General features: G+C 44.7%; 1 protein-coding gene across 1 annotated transcript in view; it reads left to right on the forward strand.

Moving 5' to 3' along the window:
* The window catches only part of HMCN1 (hemicentin 1), a 5606893-nt gene that overhangs the window by 2035877 nt on the left and 3545191 nt on the right, over positions 1-25825 (forward strand). Inside the window, exon 13 of the mRNA XM_044085314.1 lies at positions 12008-12135. Coding sequence (XP_043941249.1) covers positions 12008-12135 — 128 coding nt within the window. The remainder of the gene's footprint in view (positions 1-12007; positions 12136-25825) is intronic.

A 25825-nucleotide genomic window follows, 5' to 3' on the forward strand; every position in this document is an offset into this window, starting at 1 on the left:
ATATATTTAAAGCTTTTTTAGTAGTGTATTATTGTTAGATTAGTTTTAGTACCCTCTTTATCTTTAATCCCTGTATTTTCTTCCTTTTAGGAAACTCATTTTTGCTTAGAGAGTCCCCCCCCCCCCCATCTCTCTAAAGTAGCCGTTTTAATTAGAGGCTAACCTAAACCCTTTTTCCAGTAGGAAGTAGTGTTTAGCCTTTGTAGTAAAGATAAATTTCTTGTTTATTTTTCTAGTATCGTTACTCTCTTTAAATTTTTGTGTGAAGGTGTGGGACTAGTGTGTGTGTGTGAGAGTGTTTGTTTCTTTACACTAGTCTAGTAGACTTCCATTGGTATCCCTTTTTCTTGAGCATGTCAAAGGATACCAAGGTATCAGGGTTCAAGAAGTGACTCGTGCTGTCAGAAAATGTCTCTGACAGACGGTCACACTTCTTGTGTTTATTGTTTGGGCGCCCTACACCTGCAGGACTCTTGCTCGGTATGTCATGCCTTTAGTCCGAGAGTCCTGCAGGAGTGTAGAAACAAGTTGATTCTTAGAGGGTTACTAAAACCCGAGGGGTCTCCGGCGAAGCCTCAGCCAGCGAAAACCCCTAAGCCCACCAAGCCGTCAGCTCCCAGTACGGAGCCGTCGCCAGGTGGAGCGTCTGCTTCCATTTCGGTTCCGGCCGGAACCGAATTATCTGAATCTCACTCGGCTCCGACCTTGGTGTCAGACCCGTCAGGGAGCCATAAGCGATCTAGGTCTCCATCCCTAGAGTCGATTTGCTCGGCTCCGGGGTCGCCTTTACTATAATCTGAATGGAGCCATTGGTCCCACTCTTCTCAGTCCTCGAGGCTATCCGATCATGACTTGGAGAGGGTGGTTAGTAGACTCCTCAAATCGCAGGCCCTAGCTAAAATGTTAACTAGCCCTCCTCATCAGGCTGTGGCTGTTCCTGTTTCTGAAGTAGTTCCTCCTCCAACTCCTCTTGTCAGTTCGGAGCTGGAGTTTGTTGGGGCTCGGATCTTGGAAACGTCAGTGCCGATGCTTCCCCTTTCGGCTCCGTCGTCTGCTCCGATTTCTTCAATGGTTCTGTCCTTGGAGGGATCTGGGTGCCAAGACTCTCTCATCGGCTCCAAGGGGGTGAGTGGCATCAGATCCTTGTCCGACCCCATTCTACCTCTCGGAGCCTCGGCGTAGGTAATCTCGGCTCCTACATTGGCCTCGGAGCCGTCACTTTCGGTGCCGGGGAGGATTCCTGTCTTTTCGGAGCGGGGACCCTCTTCTCTGCCAGACAGGGGCGCCTTCGAGGTCATGAGGAGCGTGCTGACTTCTGAGTCTGCACCTCGATCAGCCCCTTCGGCTCCTCCCCCCAGGGTGCCTGCTTCAGTCTCTGCCCCTCCTCCAGACCCCAAGCGAGGGGATTAAATGCTCCAGGTCACCCCACTGGGTGTATCTTCCTCTTCCGAGGCCTCCCCTGAAATTTCAGAGGAGCCCCCTCGAAAGAGGAAATGTAAGAGGAAACATGTTGACTCCCCCGAGTCTGTCACGTCCGATACCGACTTGGAGGATTTGGAAGGGTCCCCAAGATCCTCCTCTGAAGATGTCTCTTTCTCAGACATCCTTGAGATCCTTAGGCAGAGGGGGAACTGGACTGCCCTTAACCCTTCTGAGGACGAGTCAGTATTCCTGGATGCATTTGGTTCTCACCCCTCCACCTCCTGGGTGTCTCCACCTTTCGATCCCTTGAAGGAAGTAGTGGCTCGGAAGGCATGGTCAGCCCCGGACACACTGGAACCAACCCCCCCGCAGGCCCACTAAGTTTATTACGGCCCCTCAAGATAAACAGTAGCCACGAAAAAGGAGTTGGCTGACAATTCTGTACCTGTCCATCCCCCTAATAAAGATTCTGGGACGATGGACAGATACGGGAAGCGGATGTTTTCTTCAGCGAACTTCTCCATGCGGTCGCTGAATTACTTGTGCCACTTCACCCATCTCCAGAGGGATCTCCTCAAGGAGCTAGGAAATACCCTTCAAGATCCATCAGCTGCGGGGGCTCAAGACAAAATTAACTCCCTGGTGGAGACTCTTAATTCAATCGTCAACTCCTCCATGCGGCTCATTTCGTATGCGGCTGATGGGGCAAGTAGGGCCGCAGGCACAGACGTGGCTTTGAGAAGACATGCCTGGATGCGGTTATGTAACTTTGCTGATCCCTTCAAGGTGTCTTTCACCAATACCCCTTTCGATGGTTCGGCTCTGTTTGGACCACAAGTGAAAGATACCCTTACCAGGTGTGAGCAGGAAGGCAAGACTCTCTCTGCCGTAGGAGTCCGTTTTTCCACTCCCTCTAGACCATACCCTAAAGGTCAGAAGAGTGGAAAGATGTGGTTCCGGAAACTCCAGGGAGCCATGCCTGACACACATGGCGAGTTTCTCTCCAGAGGTAGAGGAGGGAACAACAATAGATGCCGCCCGCAGGACAGAGGGGGTCCGCAGAATCAGGGCAGCAGAGAATCTTTCTCTGACAAGCACTTCCAGCACCCCTGAGGGGCTGCCCGGCTGTCCGCCTTCGGAGGCAATTGTGGGAAGATTGTCTCTGTACCCAGAAGCCTGGCGTCTCATCACACGAGACAGATGGGTACGGTCTATCATATCCGGAGGTTACAAAATCCTTTTTGTCCACACCCCCTTAAAAGCAAACAAGCCCATCCCAGATGTTCCACCCGGTCTAAGAGAACAGACAGTACAAGAAATTTCAAAACTGCTAAAAAAACGGGCCATCCAACAAATCCCAGCAGATCAGCAAGGATCTGGAATTTACTCAAAGTTCTTTTTGCTACCAAAAAAGACAGGGGACTGGAGACCCATTTTGGATCTCAGCAGACTAAACAAGTCTGTTCAAAGAACGAAGTTCCGGATGGTCACGCTTCAGTCCATTCTACCCTTTTTGGGTCAGGACAATTGGATGTGCTCCATAGATCTTCAGGATGCGTACTACCATGTCAAAATGGACAGGCGTTCCAGAAGGTTTCTCCGCTTCCGGCTGGGAGCCAGTCATTATCAGTTCAGAGCCCTGCCCTTTGGTCTCACCACAGCCCTCAGGGTGTTCACCAAATGTATGGCAGTGGTTACCGCTCACCTGAGACGGTAAGGATTCCAGGTGTTTCCATATCTAGACGATTGGCTCCTTACTGCTACCACCAGACATCAGTTGCTGAGAGCCAGGGATTATACACCATCCAAACATGCTCCAACTTAGGTATCTCAATAAATTCTGAAAAGTCTGCATTGTCGCCTTGTCAGTCTTTAACCTTTATAGGCGCAAGATTAAATACGAAAGATCTGTCCGCAAGACTTCCAATAGACAGAGTGGCCGACACGTACAGGTATTATTAGGATGCAGAAAGATTCAGGCCAGATTCAGCCTAAAAACCTTGGGTCTCATGGCAGCAGCAATCATATTAGTTCCCCTGGCGCGCTTTCACATGAGGATTCTCCAGTGGATGCTTTTCACCCAATGGTCCTTTCAACAACTTCCTATGTCTCACAAGATAATAATCACGCAGTCATTTAAAGACCACTTGACTTGGTGGATGGTCTCCCCATCAGTACCCCAGGGCAGACCATTTGTCCTTCCTCCTCCAGTTGCCACGGTGACCACGGATGCCTCCCTGATCGGGTGGGGGGGGGGGCATTTTCAGGCAGGACTGTCCAGGGCACCTGGCAACCCCACGAGTACCACTTGCACATAAATGTCTTGGAGATGAGGGCGGTGCTTTTAGTGTTGCAAGCTCTTCAGAACTCTCTACCCACTGGGACCATTGCAATTCAGACAGACAATATGTCTGTAGTGTGGTACATCAACAAGCAGGGTGGAACCAAGTCCTATCCTTTATGTTGAGAAGCACTCAGACTATGGCAGTGGGCGATCTCCTCTCAACGGTTTTTGACAGCAACGCACATCCCTGGGAAGTCCAACGTCATAGAGGACAGGCTAAGCAGAGCTATTCTCATGCCTCACGAGTGGTCTCTCAATCGGACAGTTGCGGACAAAATCTTCCGCAAATGGGGTCAGCCTTGCTGCGACCTTTTCACAACTCCTCTCAACAGCAAGTGCGACAGTTTCTTCGCTCTCTTCCCTCTTCCCGGACACTTCTGTATGCATTCCCACCCTTTCCCCTAATTCCCAAACTAATTTAGAAAGCTACCGTGCAGGGGTGCAGGATGATCCTCATTGCTCCCTACTGGCCTCGACAAATCTAGTTCCCGTTCCTGCATCGTCATCTTCTAGAGCAGCCTTGGAATCTGGACCTAGTTCCAGACCTCTTGATCCATCACTCGGGCAGGCTGCATCAATCTCTTCAGTCTCTCAACCTCACTGCTTGGTTGCTCCACTTCCAACCTTAGCCAGGCTTCCCAGTATTTACCATTCAGTGCGTGAGATTATCATTTCTTTGCACAAACCTACAACCAGGAAGACTTATGCTAGTAAGTGGAAACGTTTCTCTTTCTGGGCAGAGGCTAGAAATATAGATCCTTTTACGGCCCCTGTCCATAACGTCCTAGACTTTTTAGCAGAACTTTTTCAAGCGGGCTCCTCTTCTGCCACCATTAGAGTTCAATAAGCGGTAATCTCAAATTTACATACGGGCCTGTCAGAAACCAACATCATGTCCCATAAGCTTTGCAAAGCCTTTCTTAAAGGAACAATCTTGCTCAGGCCTCCAGTGAGAGATCCCCCGCCTCCGTGGGACTTGAATTTGATACGTACTGCCTCCTTTTGAACCGGCAGCTTCCTGTTCCTTGAAATTGCTTTCTTGGAAAACCCTCTTTCTGGTGGCCATTACTTCAGCGAGAAGAGTATCTGAACTTCAAGCCCTATGTGTTTGTCCTCTTTATCTAATTTTCCATAAGGATAGGGTTTCACTCAGGACTAATCCTTTATTCCTTCCTAAGGTCCCCTCCGAAAATAATTTGAATCAATCCATTGATCTACCAGTCTTTTTTCCAAATTATTCAGACAAAGCTGAACACAAATTACACCAGCTGGATGTTCATAGGCAATTACGTTTCTATTTGCATAGGACTGAGAAAATAAGGAAATCAGACCAAGTCTTCCTGTCCTCTGTGAACGGCAAGCAGGGTCGACCAGTGTCTAAAGTAACCTTATCCAGGTAGTTGTCCTCTATTATTACCCTTATTTATCAGTTGAGGAATAAAGAACTCCCTGCTAAACCTAAAGGCCACTCTACTAGGGCTTTAGCTATGTCGGTAGCCTTTCAAGCAAGACTACCAATGGAAGCCATTTGTGCGGAGGCCACCCCTCATACCTTCATTTCACATTATAAATTGGATGTGGCCTCTAGGAGTAGAGCTGATTTTGGTTCCACTGTGCTCAAGAGTCTGTTCTGATGAGCCACCCAGGACTAAGGTGCTAGGGACGCTGTCCCAACCAGCAAGAATGAAGGCGAGAGAGACAAATTAACATTAAGAAGTTATGTACCTACCATAAAGTTGTCTTCTTCTCGCCTTCTTTCTTGTGTCTCACCCTCCGTCCCCCTAGCCTAGATAGACCAAGAAGAGTCCTCCTACGAGTCTTGTCACTGGCTGAGTCTTACCCGATTTATGTCATCTACCTTTCTTTAGCCCTATAGCTGAAGTCTTGCTATTTGGACAGTTGTCCTTTTGTATTGTTATGGTGTTAGGTCTTCCAAACGAGATCTGGGGATCTAACGCCAGGCATTGTGGGATATAGGGAGGCCTCTAGCCAGTAAATAGCTCTCGAGCTTTAGAAAATGACCGAGTCGGAGCCGAGGATCGGCTCTGAACCCAACCAGCAAGAAAGAAGGCGAGAAGAAGACAACTAACATGGAACGTTATGGTAGGTACATAACTTCTTATTCTTACTTCCCATGTGGGAAAATGTTTTTATTCAAGGATGTTTTAGTGATGGAGAAAGAAAATGTTTGGAGACCAGTTCTGGATCTTTCTTTCCTAAACCTATTAGTGATAGTGCACAAGTTCAAAATACTGCCACTTCACAACTTGTTACCTCTTCTTCCCCATTCCAGTTACCTGGTAACACTAGATTTAAAATGTGCTTATCATCACATCCATATTCATCCAAACTTAAGGTAATTCTTAAAGGTTTTGTGCGTCTAGATCACAATATCAGTTTTCTGCTTCACACTTTACACTGTCCACTGCACCAAGAGTGTTCAGAAAGTGCCTTGCTACAGTTCGAGTTCATTGCAGGCTGTAGGTTATCTACATTTTTCCATAATTAGATGAATTGCTTATCTTTCCAGAGTCTTTTTCAAAGTGTCAGGAATCTCTGTGTCTACATTATATATTCAGTTTCAAAACTTCGAACCTCATATGTTCAATAACATATGAGCGAAGTTTGAAACATCGAAAATATAATAAAAACATTTAAAAAAAAAAAAACTTACCTCAACTCTCTGACCAAGCCCCCCTGCACCCCCATAGCCCCGCTACTTAAATATACCAACTCTGAGATTGCACTTCAGTGCAGAAAAGGGAAACTTTCCCATTCTGCGCCATACAGAGTCATTGCTTTTCACCTTCAAACTTTTTAAAGTTTGAACATATGGTGTCAATCATATGATATTCGAACTTTAAAAAGTTTGAGTAATTAATAGGGACCTGGAATCTCTCACTTGGGTGAAAGATCTCTTATACAAGTTGTGGTTCCAAGTAAACATTCAAAAGTCTTTCCTGACTCCTTTACACAGGATTATGTTGCTTTTCTTCCACTGGAAAAAATAGACCTATATGAAGATCTATTACTAACAATTTTCTATTCAGGCTTCACTCACTCGGTCTCCAGGACTTCTTCAAGTTGTTACAGACAGTACCAGTCATGTGACACATCAACAAACAAGGGGGAACCAGGTCAAACCACTTCTGCAGACTAGCCATGTTAGCTTGGGATATAGCCTCACAGTACAGTCTCACTTTATAGGCTCCCTACATTCTATCAGAGCAAAATTCTGTGGCAGGCAAGCTGAGCAAGAATAGGGCAGACCCTCACAAATGGAAACTAAATCAGGGGTCGTCCAAGATTTAATCCATCTATGGAGAGTTCCTCAAGTAGACCTATTTGCCTTCTCTCTAAACAATCAACTGGTAAGATTGTGCTCCAGGGCTTAATGTAAAAAGGCCTGTCTGGAAGACAGATGCCTTTTTTTTGCTTGGACAGGAATGCTCCTGTTTGCTTTTCCACCCTTTTCACTGATATCCAGGGTTCTTCTAAAAATTCAGAAAGAATCCCCCAAGATCATTGTGGTGACTCCCTTCTGGCTCAGGCAACCATAGTTCTCATTTCTTTTGGAAATGGTCAGTGGCTATTACCACAAGCTTCTTCACAGATTGGATCTGCTCACACAAGAACAGGGGTATTTAATACACCCAGACATCCATCAACTTCATTTGACTGCCTGGATGATAGGCTCTTAATTATTTTAGGCACTTGTTTACTGACGATATGCAGCAGGTAATTATAGGGACAAGAAAGCCTGCTACTAGAAAATCATATATTAGCAAATGGAAAAGTTTTCTAGTTGGAGCTGACAGCATATCCAGAACCAATTCAAGGCTAGTTGTTCTTCAGTTTTACAGTATTTGTGTGAGCTACTATCCTATGGCCTTTCTTACTCTTGAAATTAAAGTTAATTATCGGCCATTTTCAACATGTCTGTCCATGGGTCCTCCTCTTTCAATGCATTCTCATGTAAAAATATTTTTAAGGGGTTTTGCATTAAAGACCTCCAAGAAAACCCTGGCCCCTCCTTGGGATCTTAATTTTGTGTTAGCGAAGCTAAACACTTGCATCATTTCAACCAACTAAGATGTCTAACTTGAGGTTCTTAACATGTAAAACAGTTTTACTGATTGCTCGCACCTCTGTAAGAAGGGTATCTGAGTTGCAAGCTCTTATGGTGAGTCACGGTTCTGACTTCCCATTATCATTCAATTTTGTGTCCAGAGCTTTAGTCATCCATTCCACCAGGACAGCCAGCCTGAACCAGTCTCCAGGCCACCACCTTGGAGCACCCGCCGAGGATGTCCTTCGTAAAAGAATGTGCAAAAGGATGCTGTCACTGAGGACACTGATTTTGATGAGGGGAAGGCTCCCCCAGATCACCACCTGATGATGTCTCATTTGGAGGCATCTTGGAACTCCTCAAATAAAGGGGTGGTTGGCCCCCCCTGATAACGCTTCCCATTAAGGATCAGTGTTTCTGAAGGCCTTTGGGTCAAGCCCATCTACCTCCTGGGTGACTCTACCTACTGATGAGTTCATAGATTTAGTTTCTTGACATATGTAGAAGGAACCAGACACATCTGAGCCTATTCTTAAGTGACCAGATAGGATTCTGGCACCACCTAAGGATTCTGGCACCACCTAAGGATAGACCACACTAGAGTAAAGGAGTACCCACTGATGCCATGGTCATAGTGGTGGCTGCGAGAAAGGAACTGGCAGAACAAAGTTCCTCTGTCCAGCCCCCTAATAGGGAGTGCAGGGGATTGGACAGATTTAGGAAGCATGTCTATACCTTCATTCTTAGGTCATTGAATTATCTGACACATTTCACAAGGCTTCAGAGAGATTTGATCAAAGGGCTTTCCAAATCTCTCTCTGAGACCATATCCTTTGAGGAAGAGAGTACTATTTCATCATAGGTAGTTACCCTTCAGTCTATTTCAGATTCGGTCATGAGGCTCATATCATGCTGCTGAAGGTACCACACTGGCAGCGGGTTCAGGAATTTCCATTAGGAGACATGCCTGGATGCACATAAGTAATTTTGCAGAACCCTTCAAATCTTCTTTTATCAGTGCACCTTTTGACAGGACCTCATTGTTTGGCCCGAAAGCAAAAGACACACTGTCTAGGTGTGAACAGGAAACAGGAAGGGAAAACTCTGTCTGCTGTGGGTGCATTTTTTTTAAACTCCTCAATGGTCCTTTTCGAGAAACCAATGAGGCAGAAGAAAAATGTGGTTCAAGAAATCCCAGGCTCCCTTTCAAGATCCACATCGATACAGTTTTCCCAGGGACAAAGGGGGAAATTCAAATGGAAGACCCCAGCCCCACAGCAGAGATGGTTTGCATAATCAAGGATCTAGGGATTCCTTCTCTGACAGATCCTATCAGTGCTCTGAAAGAAGATCCAGCTGTCCATCTCTGGAGGCAGTCAGAGTCATCCTTCCCTGCACCAGAGAGCCTGGTTACAAATCACAAAAGATTCATGGGTGCAGAGGATAATATCCAGAGGTTTTATCATACCATTTTCCCATCCACCCCTGTTAGTTTCAAAGAAAATCCCCACAGTGACCACAGATGTCTCTCAAGTCGGGTGGGGTGGTCACTTCTTGGGAAGGACAGTCCAAGGTTCATGGTCTCCTGAAGAGGCCAACACGAATTTCAGTGTCCTGGAAATGACAGTAGTCTTCCTAGCATTGTAGGCCTTTCAAGATTCTCTCCCAGCTGGGACTATCAAGATTTATTTGGACAATATGTCAGTGGTCTAGTACATCAACAAGCAAGAGGGAACTAGATCTTACCCTCTTTGTCAAGAAACTATGAGAGTATGGCAAAGGGTGATCTCCTCCAATTGCTTTCTGAGAGCAATGGGCATCCTGAGGAAGTCCAGTGTGATTGCAGACAAGTTAAGCAGGTCCATTCTTATGCCTTACAAGTGGTCTCATAATATCAAGGTGGCAGAAATGGTTTTCCATTGATGGGGCCAACCATGATGCACTCTTTTTGCATCTTCCCTCAACAACATGAGGAGCAGGTTCTTTGCCCTGATCCCCCAGTGGCTGAGTCATCCAGAGATACTCAACTTCACGCTTGTCCCTCCAGCCTCCTTTACACTTACCCACCATTTCCCCTCATTCACAAATTACTCCAGAAAGCATAACAATTGAAGAACACAGTCATTCTCATTGCCCCTCACGGGCCTTGTTAGATCTGGTTTCCCTTCCTTTGGCCTCATCTTCTGCATCTACCATGGATTCTGGATCCAACTCCAGACCTCCTGTCTCATTCAACAGGCATGACTCATCTGGACATTTCAGGCCTGAAGTTGACTGCATGGTTTTCTCCATTTCCCTTGATTGCTAGACATCCCAGGCACTCCTACTCTGTCCGTCACATTCTGTTGTCTTCCCATAAAGCTTCCACTAGGAAAATTTGCAAAAGTAAATGTAGAGATATGTTATTTGGTCCCATACAAAGAATTTAGACCCTTTTTCAGCACCGATTTCAAAGGTTCTTCACATTTTAGCTACAATTTTCAGTGAGGGTGCTAGCTCCTCAGCTGTCAGAGTACAGTTAGCAGCCATTTCCAACTTTCATATAGGAGTAAATGATTCTACCTTAGATTCTTCCAAGATGAACCTACTTACACAGGCCTTCTTTAAAGGATCGTACTGCTCCTTGGGATTTAAATATTTTTCTTCAGGCCTTGACTTAACCCCTGTTTGAACCGTCCGCTAAGTGTGATCTGAAGTTTATGACCTGGAAAACTGTTTTCCTAGTTGCTATCACTTCTGCCAGAAGAGTAACTGAACTTAAAGCACTGTCTCCTAAACCTCTTTAATGTTTCACAAGGATAGGGTTTCTTTATGGACCAATCCTTCCTTTTCTATTGGAATCCAATATTAGTCAGGTCATTAACCTCCCAGTCTTCTTTCCTAACTTATCTAACAAAGGATAATATATGTTTCATATTTTGGATGTCCACAGATAGTTACATTTCTACCTTCACAGAATCAAAGATTTGAGAAAATCTGAACAATTGTCTGTTTCCTTTTTTGATTCAAAACTATGCAAACAAGTATCTAAAGTGACTTTGGCCAAATGGTTGACTGATTATATTACCTTTCTTTATGAGAAAGTGGGTTTGCCTTTACCAAAGCCTCCAAAAGCCCATTCCACAAGGTCTGTAGTGATTTTATTAGCCTTTTTGTCTAGAACTTCCTTGGATGATATTTCTGCAGCTGCAATTTGGGCTAATCCTCATACCTATATTGTTCATTACAAATTGGATATGGTCTCTAGGGGAAACGCAGCCTTTGGCTCAGCTGTCCTCTGGAATAACCTTCCTTAGAGTCTTCTCAGGATTTAGGTAGCTGCAGACTCTGTTCCAACTGTTGAAGAATGAATGAAGATGACAACATCAAATAAAAAAGTTATGTACTAACCATAATATTCCATCTGTGTTGTCCATTTTAATTTTTCCTCAACTTCCCACCCACCACCCCCATCTTGCTTTACTGCTGGAAAAATCAAAAGGTATTGGAGGAACCTCTGTTCCTTGTTTGAGCTCCAACTTCCATCCTTTCCTTTGTTCCACTGCTCTAAAAATCAGTGGGCGGCAAACTAGATGTGGGGTGGGAATGGGCATTATGGGTAAATGGAGGAACTCAAGAGTTCAAGTATTCTACTATCTGGAAGAAGTGGCCAAGTCAGATCCAAGGATTGGATCCGAACCCAACAGTTGGGGAAGAAATAAAATGGACAACACAGATGGAATGTTATGGTGAGTGCATATCTTTTTTTTAATGATAGCAGGGAAGCATAAAAGGAAAAGAGTAGGCATGTATAGGTTCATAGGTTTGTACTAGGCTATCAGCCCCAGGGCCTATACAAGCCTAGCCATGACAATCCCTGGATATTTCTTCCCACAATATTTACTTCCTTGTACCCCTGTCTAGCAGGGCGACTGATCACCGGGGTGAATTTCCTATCTCCCATCCAATCGTCAAGGTTCCTTTTGAAGAGGGCCAGGGAGGTCCTCTGCTTGACATGTATGGGCAGTCTATTTCAGAGTCTGGGGAGTCTCTGGGTCAGGAACCTATCCCTCCAGCCATCTTTCTCTGCTCTGTATAGAAGTGATGCAAGTGAAAGCTGCTTATGACTTTTGCTGTATACTGTGGTTTAATATTCATAAGCTAAATCCAAACTTTGTATTTTAATTTAACAGGTATAGGCTTACTCCATCAGGCACATTGATTATTCGGAATGCTGCCCTCAAAGATTCAGGCATCTATGGCTGTTTGGCAAGTAATGCTGCTGGAACAGATAAACAAAACTCTATCCTCACATATATAGGTAAGTATAGGCAAGAAAAGGTGTGACCCAAAAAAGGATGTATACTCTGTTATGAATACATTTTAAGTGAAAGCAACTATGGGTTATCCTTATTTTGTCCATGGTCAAGCAAACATTGCACTCTACAATGGTAGTTTTGTTTAATTTATCAATTGCTGATTTTAAGCAGTTTGTTAGACTGCAGTTTATTGTTGCACAGCTAACTATTACAGCTAAAATTTAAAATTATAGTGCATGTATATTCAACTTAAAATTGCAGATTGTATCTCTTGCAGCCATTCAGATGGCAAAAAATATAAGCAGGAAATATGAGATGTTATGTTGTCCTAGCTCACCTTCATTCTTACTTGTTGGGTTCGGAGCCGATCCTTGGCTCCGACTCAGCCGCATACTATAGCTCGAAGTCTTTCACTTGGCTCTTGGCTGAATAGCTATCCCATCATGCATTGTGCAGTTCTCCAGATCTCATTTGCCACTCAGTGAGTTCAGATGCTCTTCTCCTTGGCTGTGGCTAAGATTTGAAAAACCTTTATTTCTTGAACCTTTGTAAATTGTTTGTACATTATTAGTCATAGGGTACTAAGTTAGATCTCTCATCTCTTGTTCTCGTGTGCTTTTATTTTTGCTTTGTTGTTGATTTGTTGGCCGTCACCATAGTCGCAAGGCCTGTTTTGTCTATCCCATCTAGATGTTGTTAAACGCTTAGTTGTGTGTTTCCTGGTCTGTTTCTTGGCTCGTTTAAGTTAGAGAGCCAAGTACCCGCTTGTCTTAGAGGGTTTGACCCTTTTCTTCCCTGTCAACAGCTGCTAGGTCTGTTTAAGTTAGAAGGCCTAGCACCCATTTAAATTAGAGGTCACAGCTGTATTTCCTTTGTCAAATGTGGTTTATTGCTGTGTTCTGTTTTATTAGTGCTTTAGCAGACTGTTAGAAAATGTATATATTGAGTGTGTTAAATTTGTTTCTCTAGTGAGCATGTTTTTTCTCATAGCTTTGGTAGTTGGGCTTCTTTTTCACCATGTCTAAAGAAACTAAAGAGAAATAGCCTGAACCGAGCCTGAGCCTGAAGGATTTAAAAAATGCCAGAAATGCTCTCAAAAGATGTCCCTAAATGATGGATATCTGTATCTGTGTGTATTGTTTGGGGGCCATTTACCTCCAGGAATCTTGTACCTTTTGTCATTCCTTCAGCTTCCGTGTTCTTCAGGAAAGAAGGAACAAGCTTGTTGTTAGAGGGCTCCTAAAAACTTCTTTTGGTAAAGCTTTGGAAAGCCAGAGTACCTTCTCCAAATCTAAGTCACCATATTCTATGGATGAAAAACCTTCTAGGAAACCATCCTCCTCTTCTTCTTCATCGGCTCATTTGGAGCCACCAATAAAAATATCAAAAACTTCAGAGAAATCAATCTCTTTGGCTCCACAGGAATCGGAGCTGAGAGAGACCATTCAACTGGAGAAGTCAACTCCTTCGGCTCAACAGACCTCAGAGCCAAGAGAGACTACCTTTCAGTGACGGTCCACAGAGTTATCACCCGTCTCCCCTACTTTGAGATCCCCTATTTTGAAGAGATCTTGCTTACCATCCCTTTCCTCCAGATCCACTAGGAGCTTATCAGATGATGATGTTGATAGGGTGGTGCGCAGACTTCTGAAGTCGCTGGCGCTAGCTAAATTGTTTTCAGCTCCGACCCAATCGGCCCCAGAGCCAACTAAGATTCTTTCATCCATGACTCTTCCTCCTCCAAGCCAAGCTGGATCTTCGGAGCCAGAGTCCTAAGTACCTTTTGATGTGGAACCGTCGGTTCCGGAACCCATTCTGGAGGTTTTGGAACAATCATCTGCACCGACACCCTCTGTGACATCCGAGGTGTCTAGGATCCAAAGCTCTCCGGTCGGGGAAATGCTCGGACCCAAGTTTCCTCAGTGCCAAGCTTACCCCTCGGGGCATCAGCATGGTTGAGCTCAGCTGCTACATCGGTCTCAGAGATGGTCTCTTTGGAACTGGGGATTCCTTCCCTTTCTTCGGAGCAGGAGGCATTTTCGGAGGCGGGGGGCCTGCTTTCGAGCTGATGAGGAATGTGTTGCCCTTTCTGCCCCTACTACAGCTCTACACAGGGGTACTGGTAGTCTTCCCCCTAGGGCACCGGCATCTGTCTTGACACCATCCCATCCTCAAGACAGCAGAGATTCAGGGCCTCAGGTAGCCCCACTGGGTGAGTCCTAGTCTCCCGAGACCTCCCCAGAGTCCCCTTCCGAGGAGGTTCCTCGGAAGAAGACATGCAAGAGGAAGCATCTAGACTTCCCTGATGAGTCCATCACCTCAGATACTGACCTCGAGGAGTCAGTAGGGTCTCACAGGTGTCCTCTGAAGATATCTCCTTTGCAGATATCTTGGAAATCCTGAAGCAGAGAGGTGGCTGGAAGCCCCTTAACCCTTCTGATGAGGAGTCGGTATACCTGAAGGCCTTCAGATCTCAACTTCAGCCTCTTGGGTGTCTCCGCCCTTCGATGAAGTGATGGAATTGGTTAGTCAAAAGGTGTGGGAGTCACCAGACACTATGGAACCAGTCCCTAGGAGACCAAATAAATTTATAACGGCACCAACAGAAAAGGAATTTCTTACTAAAGGCATACCTGTAAATGCTATGGTGGTGGCAGCAGCCAGCAAGAAGGAGCTTTCTGAAACATCCTCATCTGTTCATCTGCTGAATAAAGAATCTTGAACGATGGACAGATATGGGAAGCAAATTTTCTCGTCAGCGACTTTCACCCTTTGATCGCTGAACTACCTAACGCACTTCACCAGACTACAGCGAGATCTCCTGAAGGAGTTGGGAAATACTCTACAAGGTTCACTAGCTGCGGGGGTGTCAGACAAACTGACCTCCCAGCTATCCACCTTAAATTCCATAGTTAACTCCTCCATGAGACTGAATTCCTACACAGCAGATGGAGCAAGCAGGGCAGCGGGTTCAGGAGTTTCCCTAAGGAGACACTCCTGGATGAGCTTGTGTAACTTTGCCAAACCTTTTAAGACTACCTTTGTCAGTGCCCCTTTTGAAGGTTCCTCACTCTTTAGACCTAAAGTCAAGGACACATTCACCAGATGTGCGCAGGAATGAAAAACTCTCTCTGCTGTTGGGGTGCATTTTTCTGTACCTTCCAGACCCTATCCTAAGTGCCAGAAAGGTGGAAAGATGTGGTTCAAAAAAATCCCAGGGAGTTTTTCAGGATGCATGTGGTGAATCCTTCCTCAGGGGCAGAGGGGGAGGAAATAATGGTAGACACCATCCATGAGGCAGAGGGGGTCTGCAAAATCAGGGTGACCGTGATTCATTTCGTGGCCGACCCTTTCAGTGCTCCTGAAAAGAGGCCCATCTATCCTACTCTGGAGGCAGTCTATTATCTCTGTACCCAGAAGCCTGGTGAAATATTACACAAGACAAGTGGGCACAAAATATAATATCCAGCGGTTACTCTATACCCTTTTCTCTTCCCACCCCACTACTCAGGAGGATCCTGGATGTTCCACCCAGTCTAAGGGAACAGGCAACTGTAGAGATTCAAAAGTTGCTAAACAAAAGAGTCATCCAAGAAGTCCCCACAGACCAAGTAGGATTTGGAACTTACATAAGATTCTTTTTGGTGCCAAAGAAGACAGGGGACTGGAGACCCATACTGGATGTCAGCAAACTAAACAAATCCATAAAGAAGTCCAAGTTCCGAATGGTGACACTACAGTCAATTCTTCCATTTTTAGGGAAAGACGATTGGATGTGCTTGGTAGACCTCCAAGATGTGTACTACCACATAAAAATGGACAGTGCATCAAGGAGTCACCTGTGCTTCCAGCTGGGAGCTAGTCATTATCAATTCCGAGCTGTGCCCTTTGGCCTCACTACAGCCCCCAGAGTGTTCACCAAATGCATGGCAGTAGTCACGGCTCACTTGAGACGGTTAGGAATCCACGTATTTCCATATCTAGATGACAGGATTGTGACTGCCACCACCAAGCATCTTCTTCAAAAATCGAGAGATGAGACATTACACATTTGTTCTCAGTAACTGTAGAAAAATCTGCCTTGTTGCCATGTCAACATATTACCTTTATAGGAGCAGAGGTAGACACCATCTCCATGATAGCAAAATTACCTACAGAAAGAGTTGTGGTACTCAGACAACAGATTTCTGATCTTCTGCCAAAGACAAAAGTAAAAGCAAAAATGGTCCTGAAAGTTCTAAGTACGATGGCATCAACTATAACCTTGGTTCCATTAGCTAGGATGCACATGAGAATTCTCCAGTGGCTTCTCTTTTCTCAGTGGTCCCTACAAGAACTTCTAATGTCTCACCAAATCCTTATCACATCAGGTCGACCTTTTACCCCACAATAACCTCTGGCTACAATGACCATGGATGCCTCCCAGATAAGGTGGGTGGGCATTAACTGGAAGGACGGTCCAAGGCACTTGGCAAGATCACGAGACCCATTTGCACATCAGTGTCCTAGAGATGAGGCATTGCAAGCACTTCAGGACTCTCTTCCACTAGGAACTATTGCAATTCAGTCAGACAATATGTCAATGGTTTGGTACATAAACAAACAAGGAGGAACCTAATCCTATCCCCTTTGCCGAGAAACTCTCAGAGTATGGAGGTGGGCAATCTCTTCCCAACGTTTTCTAATAGCAATGCACATCCCAAGGAAATACAATGTGATAGTGGACAGACTAAGCAGAGCTATTCTGTTGCCTCATGAGTGGTACCTGAAGAAAGAGGTATTGCAAAACATTTTCCGGAGATGGGGTCAGCCTTGCTGCTACCTATTTGCCACTCATATGAATGCCAAATGCAGCAGCTATTTTGTCCTGATCCCCCCTCTGGGGGAGTCACCCAGGGATGCTCTTATTCACGATTGGCCCTCAGGACTTCTCTATGCCTTCCCTCCATTTCCTCTAATTCCCCAAATCATTCTCGTTGGGAAGCAGAATGATTTTCATCGCTCCATACTGGCCTCATCAGATATGTTTTCCCTTCCTCTGGCCACATCTACAGGAGGAACTGCTGACCCTGGACCTAGTTCCAAACTTTCTCACTCATATGTCGGGAACCCTCCACCCCTCCCTCCAAACCTACAATTTGACAGCATGGCTGCTCCAGTTCACAACTTAGTCAGGCTTCACAATTTCACACCAGTAGTTAAAAATATCCTAGTATCTTCGCACAAAGCTGCTACTAGGAAGGTATATTCAAGTAAATGGAAAAGGTTCTCACTCTGGGCTCAGAGTAAAAATATCAATCCCTTTTCTGCTCCAATATCTTCTATCCTGGAGTTCTTATCAGAAATCTTTCAGCAAAGTTCTGCTGCAGCTAGTATCAAGGTACAATTAGCTGCAATTTTTAACTTTTATATAGGAGATGGAATTTCTAGCTTGATGTCACACAGTTTGTGTAAAGCCTTTCGCCTTTCTAAAGGGTACCTGTTGAGACCCCCCCCTATTAAAGAACCACTCTTGCCATGGGATTTGAATTTTGTTCTGACTTATCTGACGTCATCTTGTGACCTCAAATTTTTGTCTTGGAAGACAATTTTCTTAGTTGCTGTCACCTCTGCAAGAAGGGTCTTGGAATTCCAAGTACTATCAGTCAACTCCCCCCCCATTTAATCTTCCATAAGGATAGGGCATCCCTACGGATGAATCCTTCCTTTTTAGCTAAGGTGTATTCTAACCAATTTATTGAACTGCCAGTGTTCTTCCCTAATCATAGCAACAAGGCAGAATATAAGTTGGATTAGTTAGATCTGCATAAAAAACGTTGCTTCTATTTACATAAAACCAAAGATATCAGGAAATCTGATCAATTGTTTATCTGATTTTCAGACACCAAGGAAGGCACGCCAGTCTCTAGCTTCACTCTCAAACTGGCTGTCAAATTGCATTACCTTTATTTACAATGCCAATAACCGACAACTACCATTTAAAGTCAAGTGTCATTGTACTAGGGCCATGACAATGTCATCTGCTTACCTAGCTAAACTATCAACGGACAGTATTTGCACCGCTGCTACGTGGGCAGGACCTCACACATGTATCACTCATTACAAGGTGGATTTGGCCTCCAGGGACAGGGCCTCCTTTGGTTCCACTGTGCTGAAAAATGTACTCCCATGAGCCACCCTGGAAATATGGTGCTATGGATGCTGTCCCAACAAGTAAGAATGAAGGCGAGATAAGACAACATAATATAAAGAAGTTATGTACTCACCATAATGTTCCATGTTTGTTGTCCATCTCGCCGTTCATTCTTACGATCCCCCACCACCTTCCCCCTACCTAAGGCTCCTAGAGGACCTGGAGGGTTTCTTCCTTGGACAGGAGCTCCTCTGGCTTTCTTTCTTTCTTCCTTGGGATACCTTTTTTGGTAGGACTAGTGGTCTCATATGACTATGAGTAGCAGCAAAAAGATCTGGGGAATTGCACAATGCATGATGGGATAGCTATTCAGCCACGAGCCAAGTGAAAGACTTTGAGCTGTAGTATGCAGCTGAGTCGGATCCGAGGATCGGCTCTGAACCCAACAAGTAAGAATGAATGGCGAGATGGATAACAATCATGGAACGTTATGATGAGTACATAACTTCTTTTTCTGGCTTAAAGCCTAAAATGTGTATGTCTTTCATTATATTTTGCTTTTTGTTTTTGTCAGATGCATCTCAATGGATCTAGGATGATAAGCCAGATTTAACATTCCTAAATTAACAAACTGGCTAAGCATGTAAATTTTTACAAAGCTATTTTTCTTTGAGGGTAGCATCCCTGTACTTATAATCAGTGCTGGGATTGTTGCAGCACCTAGAAGGCAGAACACAGGAATCTTCATTTGGAAGTGTGCCTTACTGTCACCTCTTTTAGTAGGGAAATGTAGCTTTAGCATATTCCTCAGTTTGTTACTGTAGTTACATTTCTGAAAATGAAAAAAAGTTTTAAAAGGACAGTGTTTGGTGGGGCTAAGGAATCAGGCCATGTTTTAATACAGCTGGAGGAATTTAATTACATCTCTTATTGCTTTTGCCTTATTTTCCCTTTCTGTTTCTGGGTCTCTCACCCTTCATACATCTGTACTTCAAGCCTGTAATTTAGTTACTTATTTCTTCATGCATTCATATATGTAGGTATGGATGGCGGGTGTATTACAACTGCTCATATGATAGTATTTCACAATAGAGTTGCTCACTGCCACTTGCTCAAAATGGCAAATGCTGCAACTCCCTGTAGCTAGATATTACTTATCTATGCAGTCCTCCTAGCACCTGACCCTATTAAGCTGAATAGCCCTACCAGAACCTTACCCCAACCCTAAAACTCCATTCCCCCTCCCAAAACCTAAAATCTCTGATCATTCCTTAACCCCACAACTCTAAACCTCCTCTCCCAGAACTTTATTTCCCTGATTGCTCCATAACACTAAATTCCCTTCATGCCTCTTAACGCCCTTCCCACTCCCTAACCCTAAAACACATCTCCTACTCCCTAACCTTAAAATCCCTTTCACACTCCCTAAGCCTAAATTCCATTTCCTGTTGCATAAACCTAAATCTCCTTCCCAGTCGCTGCTCTAATCTAGGTTCCCACCTACTCCCACTTCCATTCCACAGCTGTTCCACTTAGATTGCACAAACATGAATAATGATCATGTAAGGTGCGATGCTGCTTGTCGAGACTCATATTCAATTTCGAGTGTAAGCAGCAGCCTGTATGAGCTACAAGATACTTGAGGCCCTGTCTTTGAGTCTGTGGTCTGTCAGTAGTTTCTTCCTTGTGCTGTTTTTGCAACCTCCCAGCAGCTGTGCCTTGTGTGTGCATGTATGTTTATATATGCAGCTTTCCAAGTGATATCGATGACACATTCAGTGAAGGCATTTTTGCACTGTCAGTTATACTGAATGATATTTTTAACAGTTTTATGTATTTTTCTGGAAGATGTCATGTGATTCAACTAACAATGAAAATTAACTTTGTTTTGGGGTTTGACAAAGTACTTCTGTTTTCCACTATTTCTCTGCATGGAAGTGTTAGCAGCGTGATCAGAATTTTGATTAAAATGGTGTGCTGTTTTTCAACAGTTGTGTAACTGTAATGTTAGTATAGTTAAGTAAAGGTGTAGGGGGTGCAGGGGCTTTATTCTGTATATTAAGAATTGATCTGATGTTGTCAATCTTCACATAATCCTTGATTTTGGGCTCGGTAATGAGCCTTGGAACCGACTCGGCCATTATTCCAGCTCGCGCCTTCCAAAAACTCTTGAACTAGGCTATACCCATAATGCTCCTTACCAAATTACCTCAGATCTTGTTTGCCACTTTGTAGTGCCAAACGCATACAACCAACCTCTCAAGCTTTGTCTTTTCTTCTAGCTGTAAGTTAGTTATTTCTTAATATTCAACTTTTAAATTCTGTTCTTTGCTCAATTTTTTTTCTACCTCCCCCTCTAGTTTCCTTTAGGTGTGTGTGTGTGTGTGTGTGTGTGTGTGTGTGTGTGTGTGTGTGTGTGTGTGTGTGTGTGTGTGTGTGTGTTTTCACCTATCTTTTACCGCTACTCTAAGGTACCATTGTTTGTACTTATCCCTTTTACCTTCGGGTAACCTCCTTTACCATTGTTGGTAGTTTCTCCTCGTCCTTTTCTGTTAGATTAAAAAAAAATCTTTCTCTTTGTCTTTCTTAAGCATGGCTGTGGCTGTTTGCATGTGTATCTGTGTGTTTCAGGTGGCCTTAGCTTCTCTCATGGCCGACAAACCCTCTAAAGGCACCTCTGATTTCAAGAAGTGTCAAAAGTGTGAAAGAAAAATGTCAAATTTAGATGGACACACCTTTTGTGAATATTGTCGTGGTGCTATCCATCTTCAGGAAGATTGCTCCATCTATCACGGGTTCTTTGCTAAAACTCTGATAGAGTGCAAAAATAAGCTCATACTTAAAGGACTTCTGAAATCTGAGTTTGAAGACTATCTCTGGTCCCAAAACAGAAGCCATTTCTTGTTCTTTATCATCTTTCTCTTCAAAACCAAATAAATGCACTCATTCGGCTCAGAAAGCCTCCTTGGAGCCATCTTCAAAATTGGCTAAGTCTCCCACGGTGCTGACTGTCTCCTCAACACCAGTGGGAAAAGATATTCTTTCCTCAACACAAACCTCTTCAGCTCCGGTATCGGTGCAGACAACTCTCCCTTCAGTACTAATGGGCCACTCTGTACCAAATGAATCTCAGTTTTACCGCGGACATCCATTTCACCCTTGGTCGATGCATTCGCAGATCGTCCTGTGAGTCCATTTTTGGAGAGAAGGCCACCAAGGTCTGCATCAGCCTCCTCTATTCAGTCCACTAAGCCTGTTGGAGTCAGACATTATGAAACTAGTGGACCAGCACCTGACAGCAAGGGGATTACCTCCCTCATTGGTTCCTAGTCTTGTTAGCTCTGGAACCTTGCCTTTTTCTACACCCATGCAAATTCCTCCTTCGACTCCATCCAAGATTTCAGAGCCCCTGGTGCCAACCATCCTAGGTTTGACTGTTTCTGTGCTGGTCAGAGCCCCTTCTCTGGCACCTATAGTTACCCTGAGCTCTTCTGGTTTTTCAGAACCGGAGAGCTACCAGGGTCAGGGTTCATTGCCAGTTCCGAGGGGCAGGGTTCGACTTTGATTCTTTCAGAGTCCTCCATGCCCCTTGGGGCTTTAGCATATGTAAGTTCTACCCTGGCTTCTGCTCTGGAGATGGCTTCCTCAGTGTGGGGTAGGACCATGGTTCCGAAGGAGTCTGTTTTGGTTCCGGGCTCTCATCCCTCTGCTGGGGGGCTTGCCTTCCAGGCTGTGGAGAGGGCCTTGTCCATTGTGGACAAACAGTCTATGCCTTCCTTGTCGGGCCAAATAACTTGGCCATCCCCTCGACAGGAGCTTCCTCCAGGCACTTCCGTAGGGCAGGGGGTACAAAAGCCTCATGAGCAAACCAGCTTGGTTATATCATCTTCGGATACCTCTCTGAAGCACCCCACCGAAGAGGTACCTTCAAAGAAAAAATGCAAGAGGAAACACTTGGATTCCATGTAAGACTCCTTCCCAGAAGATACTGATTTCAGTGAAGGGGAAGGTTCCCCCAAATCACCCCGTGAAGATGTTTCCTTTGGGACATCTTAAAAATCCTGAAACACAGAGGTGGCTGGACTACCCTCCACCGTTCCTCAGAGGAATCAGTATACCTAGAAGTTTTTTCGGCCAGGCTTCTACTTCTTGGATCTTTACGCCTGCTGGTGATCCTGTTAAACTGATTGCCCAGCGGGCCTCTAAAATACTGCCCCAAAAGCTGAGCAACACTGGGCCAAGGGTGTTCCTGTAGATGCCATAGTGGTAGTGGCAGCCACTAAAAAGGAACTTACTGAAGAAAGTCCAACTAATCATCCTCCTAACAAGGAGTCTAGGACTATGGATAGATTTACACTTCATCAACCTTCGCTCTCAAGTCCTTGATTTATATGGTGCATTTTACCAGACTTCAGAAAGATCTGATTAAAGAGCTTTCAGATACTCTTACAGGAGCAATAGCTGAGGGGGTTTGAGATAAGGTTACTTCTTGGCTCGCCACCCTTGAATCAATTTCCAATTCGTTAATAAGGCTAATTGTTCATGCAGCTGAAGGGACGACAAGAGCAGCAGGTTCAGCATAGCCATTAGGAGACACGCCAGGATGCTCTTTGTGACTTCACAGAGCCATTTAAGTCTTCTTTCATTAACACTCCATTTGATGGATCATCTCTGTTTTACCCCAAGGTTAAAGACACTCTAGCCAGATGTGAGAAAGATGGGAAGACCCTTTCTACAATTGGCATATGGTTCTCCACTCCTCAATCGCCCTAGTCCAAGAAGCAGAGAAGTGGGAGGCTATAGTTCAAAAAGACTGAAGGACCTTTCCAAGACTGACATGGCAGTGACTTCCCCCGGGGCAGAGGGGGAAGTAATAATGGAAGACATTGTCCAAGAGGCAGAAGTGGCCCTCAGAACCAGGGGTCCAGAGATTCTTTCTCTGGTAACGCCTACAAGCATTCCTGAAAGGAGGCCCAATTGCCTTCCTCTGTAGGCAGTCGAGGGATGATTATCTCTGCACTAATCTGCCTGGCTAGAACTGACGACAAACAAATGGGTGTAGGAGATCATTTCCAGAGGTTACATCATTCCCCTTTCAATGAAACCAAAAAAGACTCAAGAAGATTCCCAGACATTCCACCCACTCACAGGGAGACAGCAGTCTTAGAAATTCAAAAACTGCTCAACAAAAGAGTCATCCAGGCAGTCCCATCAGACCAGAGAGGATCCGGAATTTACTCAAGAGAAAACAGGAGACTGGAGACTGATTTTGGATCTCAGTCAGTTGAACAAATCAGTTCAACAAACCAAATTCCACATGGTCTTGGTTCAGTCAGTGCTTCCATTCTTGGAAAAAGATGACTGGATGTGCTCAGTAGATCTTCAGGATGCATATTACCATATAAAAATGGGCAAGCGCTCCAGAAGATTACTACGCTTCTGGCTGGGAGCCAGTCACTATCAGTTCAGAGCACTGCCCTTTGGCCTCACCACAGCTCCCAAGGTGTTTATCAAATGCATGGCAGTGGTTGCAGCACATCTCAGACTGCTAGGATTCCGGGTATTTCCATATCTAGATGACTGGTTTCTTACTGCTCCCCCAGGTGTCAACTCGTAAAGCCATGAGATTACACTTTTCATCTTTGTTCCAGTTTAGGAATCACTATAAACTATGAAAAATCCTATCTGGAACCATCACAACAAATGGGATTCATTGGACCTATGCTAGACACAGTCATTGGCTTTGTGTCACTTCCCCTAGAAATACTCCAAAGAATCAAATCACAAATGAGCCAAATCATTTGCAACAAGAAAGCAACAGCAAGACTCATCCTACAAACTCTAGGGTCAATGACAGCCTCTGTCACTCTAGCTCCTTTAGCCAGATACCACATGCAAATTCTTCAATAGCATCCTGCCTCCCAGTGGTTCCTATTGAATCAGCCAATGTCCCATCCAATTATGATCACCAATTGTTGCAAAGAAGACCTGAGCTGGTAGCTACATTCCAACAAAACCTTGTCAGGCCATCCCTTTGTCCCCCAAAACCCCAAGCCATAGTGACCATATACGCATCCCAGATAGGGTGGGGGCATTATCTCGGAAAGGCAGTCCAAGGCACTTGGTCCCATCTGGAGGCCAACTTGCATATCAATGTTCCAGAGATGAGGGCGGTGCTCCTAGCATTGCAAGCATTTCAAGAAACCCCCCTTTCAAAATGACTACAGTTCAAATGGACAACATGTTAGTAGTCCGGTATATCAACAGACAAGGGTGAACCAGGTCATACCCTCTTTGTTGAGAAGCTCTCAGTCTTGCAATGGGCGATTTCCTCCAACCACTTTCTAACAGCAACACACATTCCGGGGAGCTCCAACATGATTGCAGACAAGTTGAGCAGAGCCATTCTCATGCCTCATGAGTGATCTCTCAATCCAATGGTGGTGGAAAACATGTTCTGCCACTTGGAACAACCCTGCTGCAATCTGTTTGCATCCCGTCTGAGCAACAAGTGCAACAGTTACTTTGCCATAATCCCCCCCCCCCCGAGGGAGTTACCCAGAGATGCTGTCCTTCACGATTGGTCCCCCAGTCTACTGTATGCCTTTCCCCCGACTCCACTAATATGCCAGTTTCTAAAGAAAGCCAACAGGTCAAAGAACAGAATAATCCCCATTGCCCGTTCTGGCCTCGACAAGTCTGGTTTCCCTTTCTTTGGCCTCATCTACTTCAGAAGCCCTAGATACTGGACCCAGCTCCAGACCTGTTGTCCCACCCAGAGGGAATGGTTCATCCAAATCTTCAGCATCTCAAGCTCACTGTGTGGCTTCTCCAGTTCCCATGATTGCCAGGCATTCCTCCCTCACTTCATCGGTCCAACACGTTATTCTGGCCCACCACAAACCCTCAACTAGAAAGTTGTATCATAACAAATGGCTAAAATTTGCTAAATGGTCACTTGACTGTAATATTGACCCATATGCTGCACCTGTAGACAAAGATTTAGATTTCTTAGCCTTACTGTATGAGTCTGGCTCATCAGCTTCTGTCATTTGGGTGCATCTTGCTGCGATATCTAACTTCAGTATTGGTTTCAACGGTTCATAACTTATGTCACATGAACTTTGTAAAGCCTTTGGAAAGGAACTTTAATGCTCAAACTTCCGTTTAAAGAACTCTCTGCTCCATGGGATTTGAATTTGGTACTGCAGCCTCTTATTTCTTCCCCTTTTGAACCATCAGCATCTTGTGACTTAAAGTTCTTATCAATCACTTCAGTCAGGGAAATATGGGAAATTCAAGCTTTATCCTGGAAAACTCCCTTATTTGATTTTCACAAGGACAGGATCTCTCTCAGAACAAATCCTTCCTTTTTACCTAAGGTTGTTTCAGAGTTAAATATCAATCAAACTTTACATCTCCCAGTCTTTTTCCAAATTTTTCCAACAAAGGGGTAGTACTGTCTACACTTACTTAGATGTACACAGACAAGTACGTTTTTACCTTCATAGAAAAAGGACATTAGAAAATCTGACCAACTCTTTAGTGCCTTTTCTTCA

Source organism: Protopterus annectens, chromosome 10.part0 (genome assembly GCF_019279795.1).
Source record: "Protopterus annectens isolate FY-2018-M chromosome 10.part0, PAN1.0, whole genome shotgun sequence".
In the NCBI taxonomy this organism is placed as follows: Eukaryota; Metazoa; Chordata; order Ceratodontiformes; family Protopteridae; genus Protopterus; species Protopterus annectens.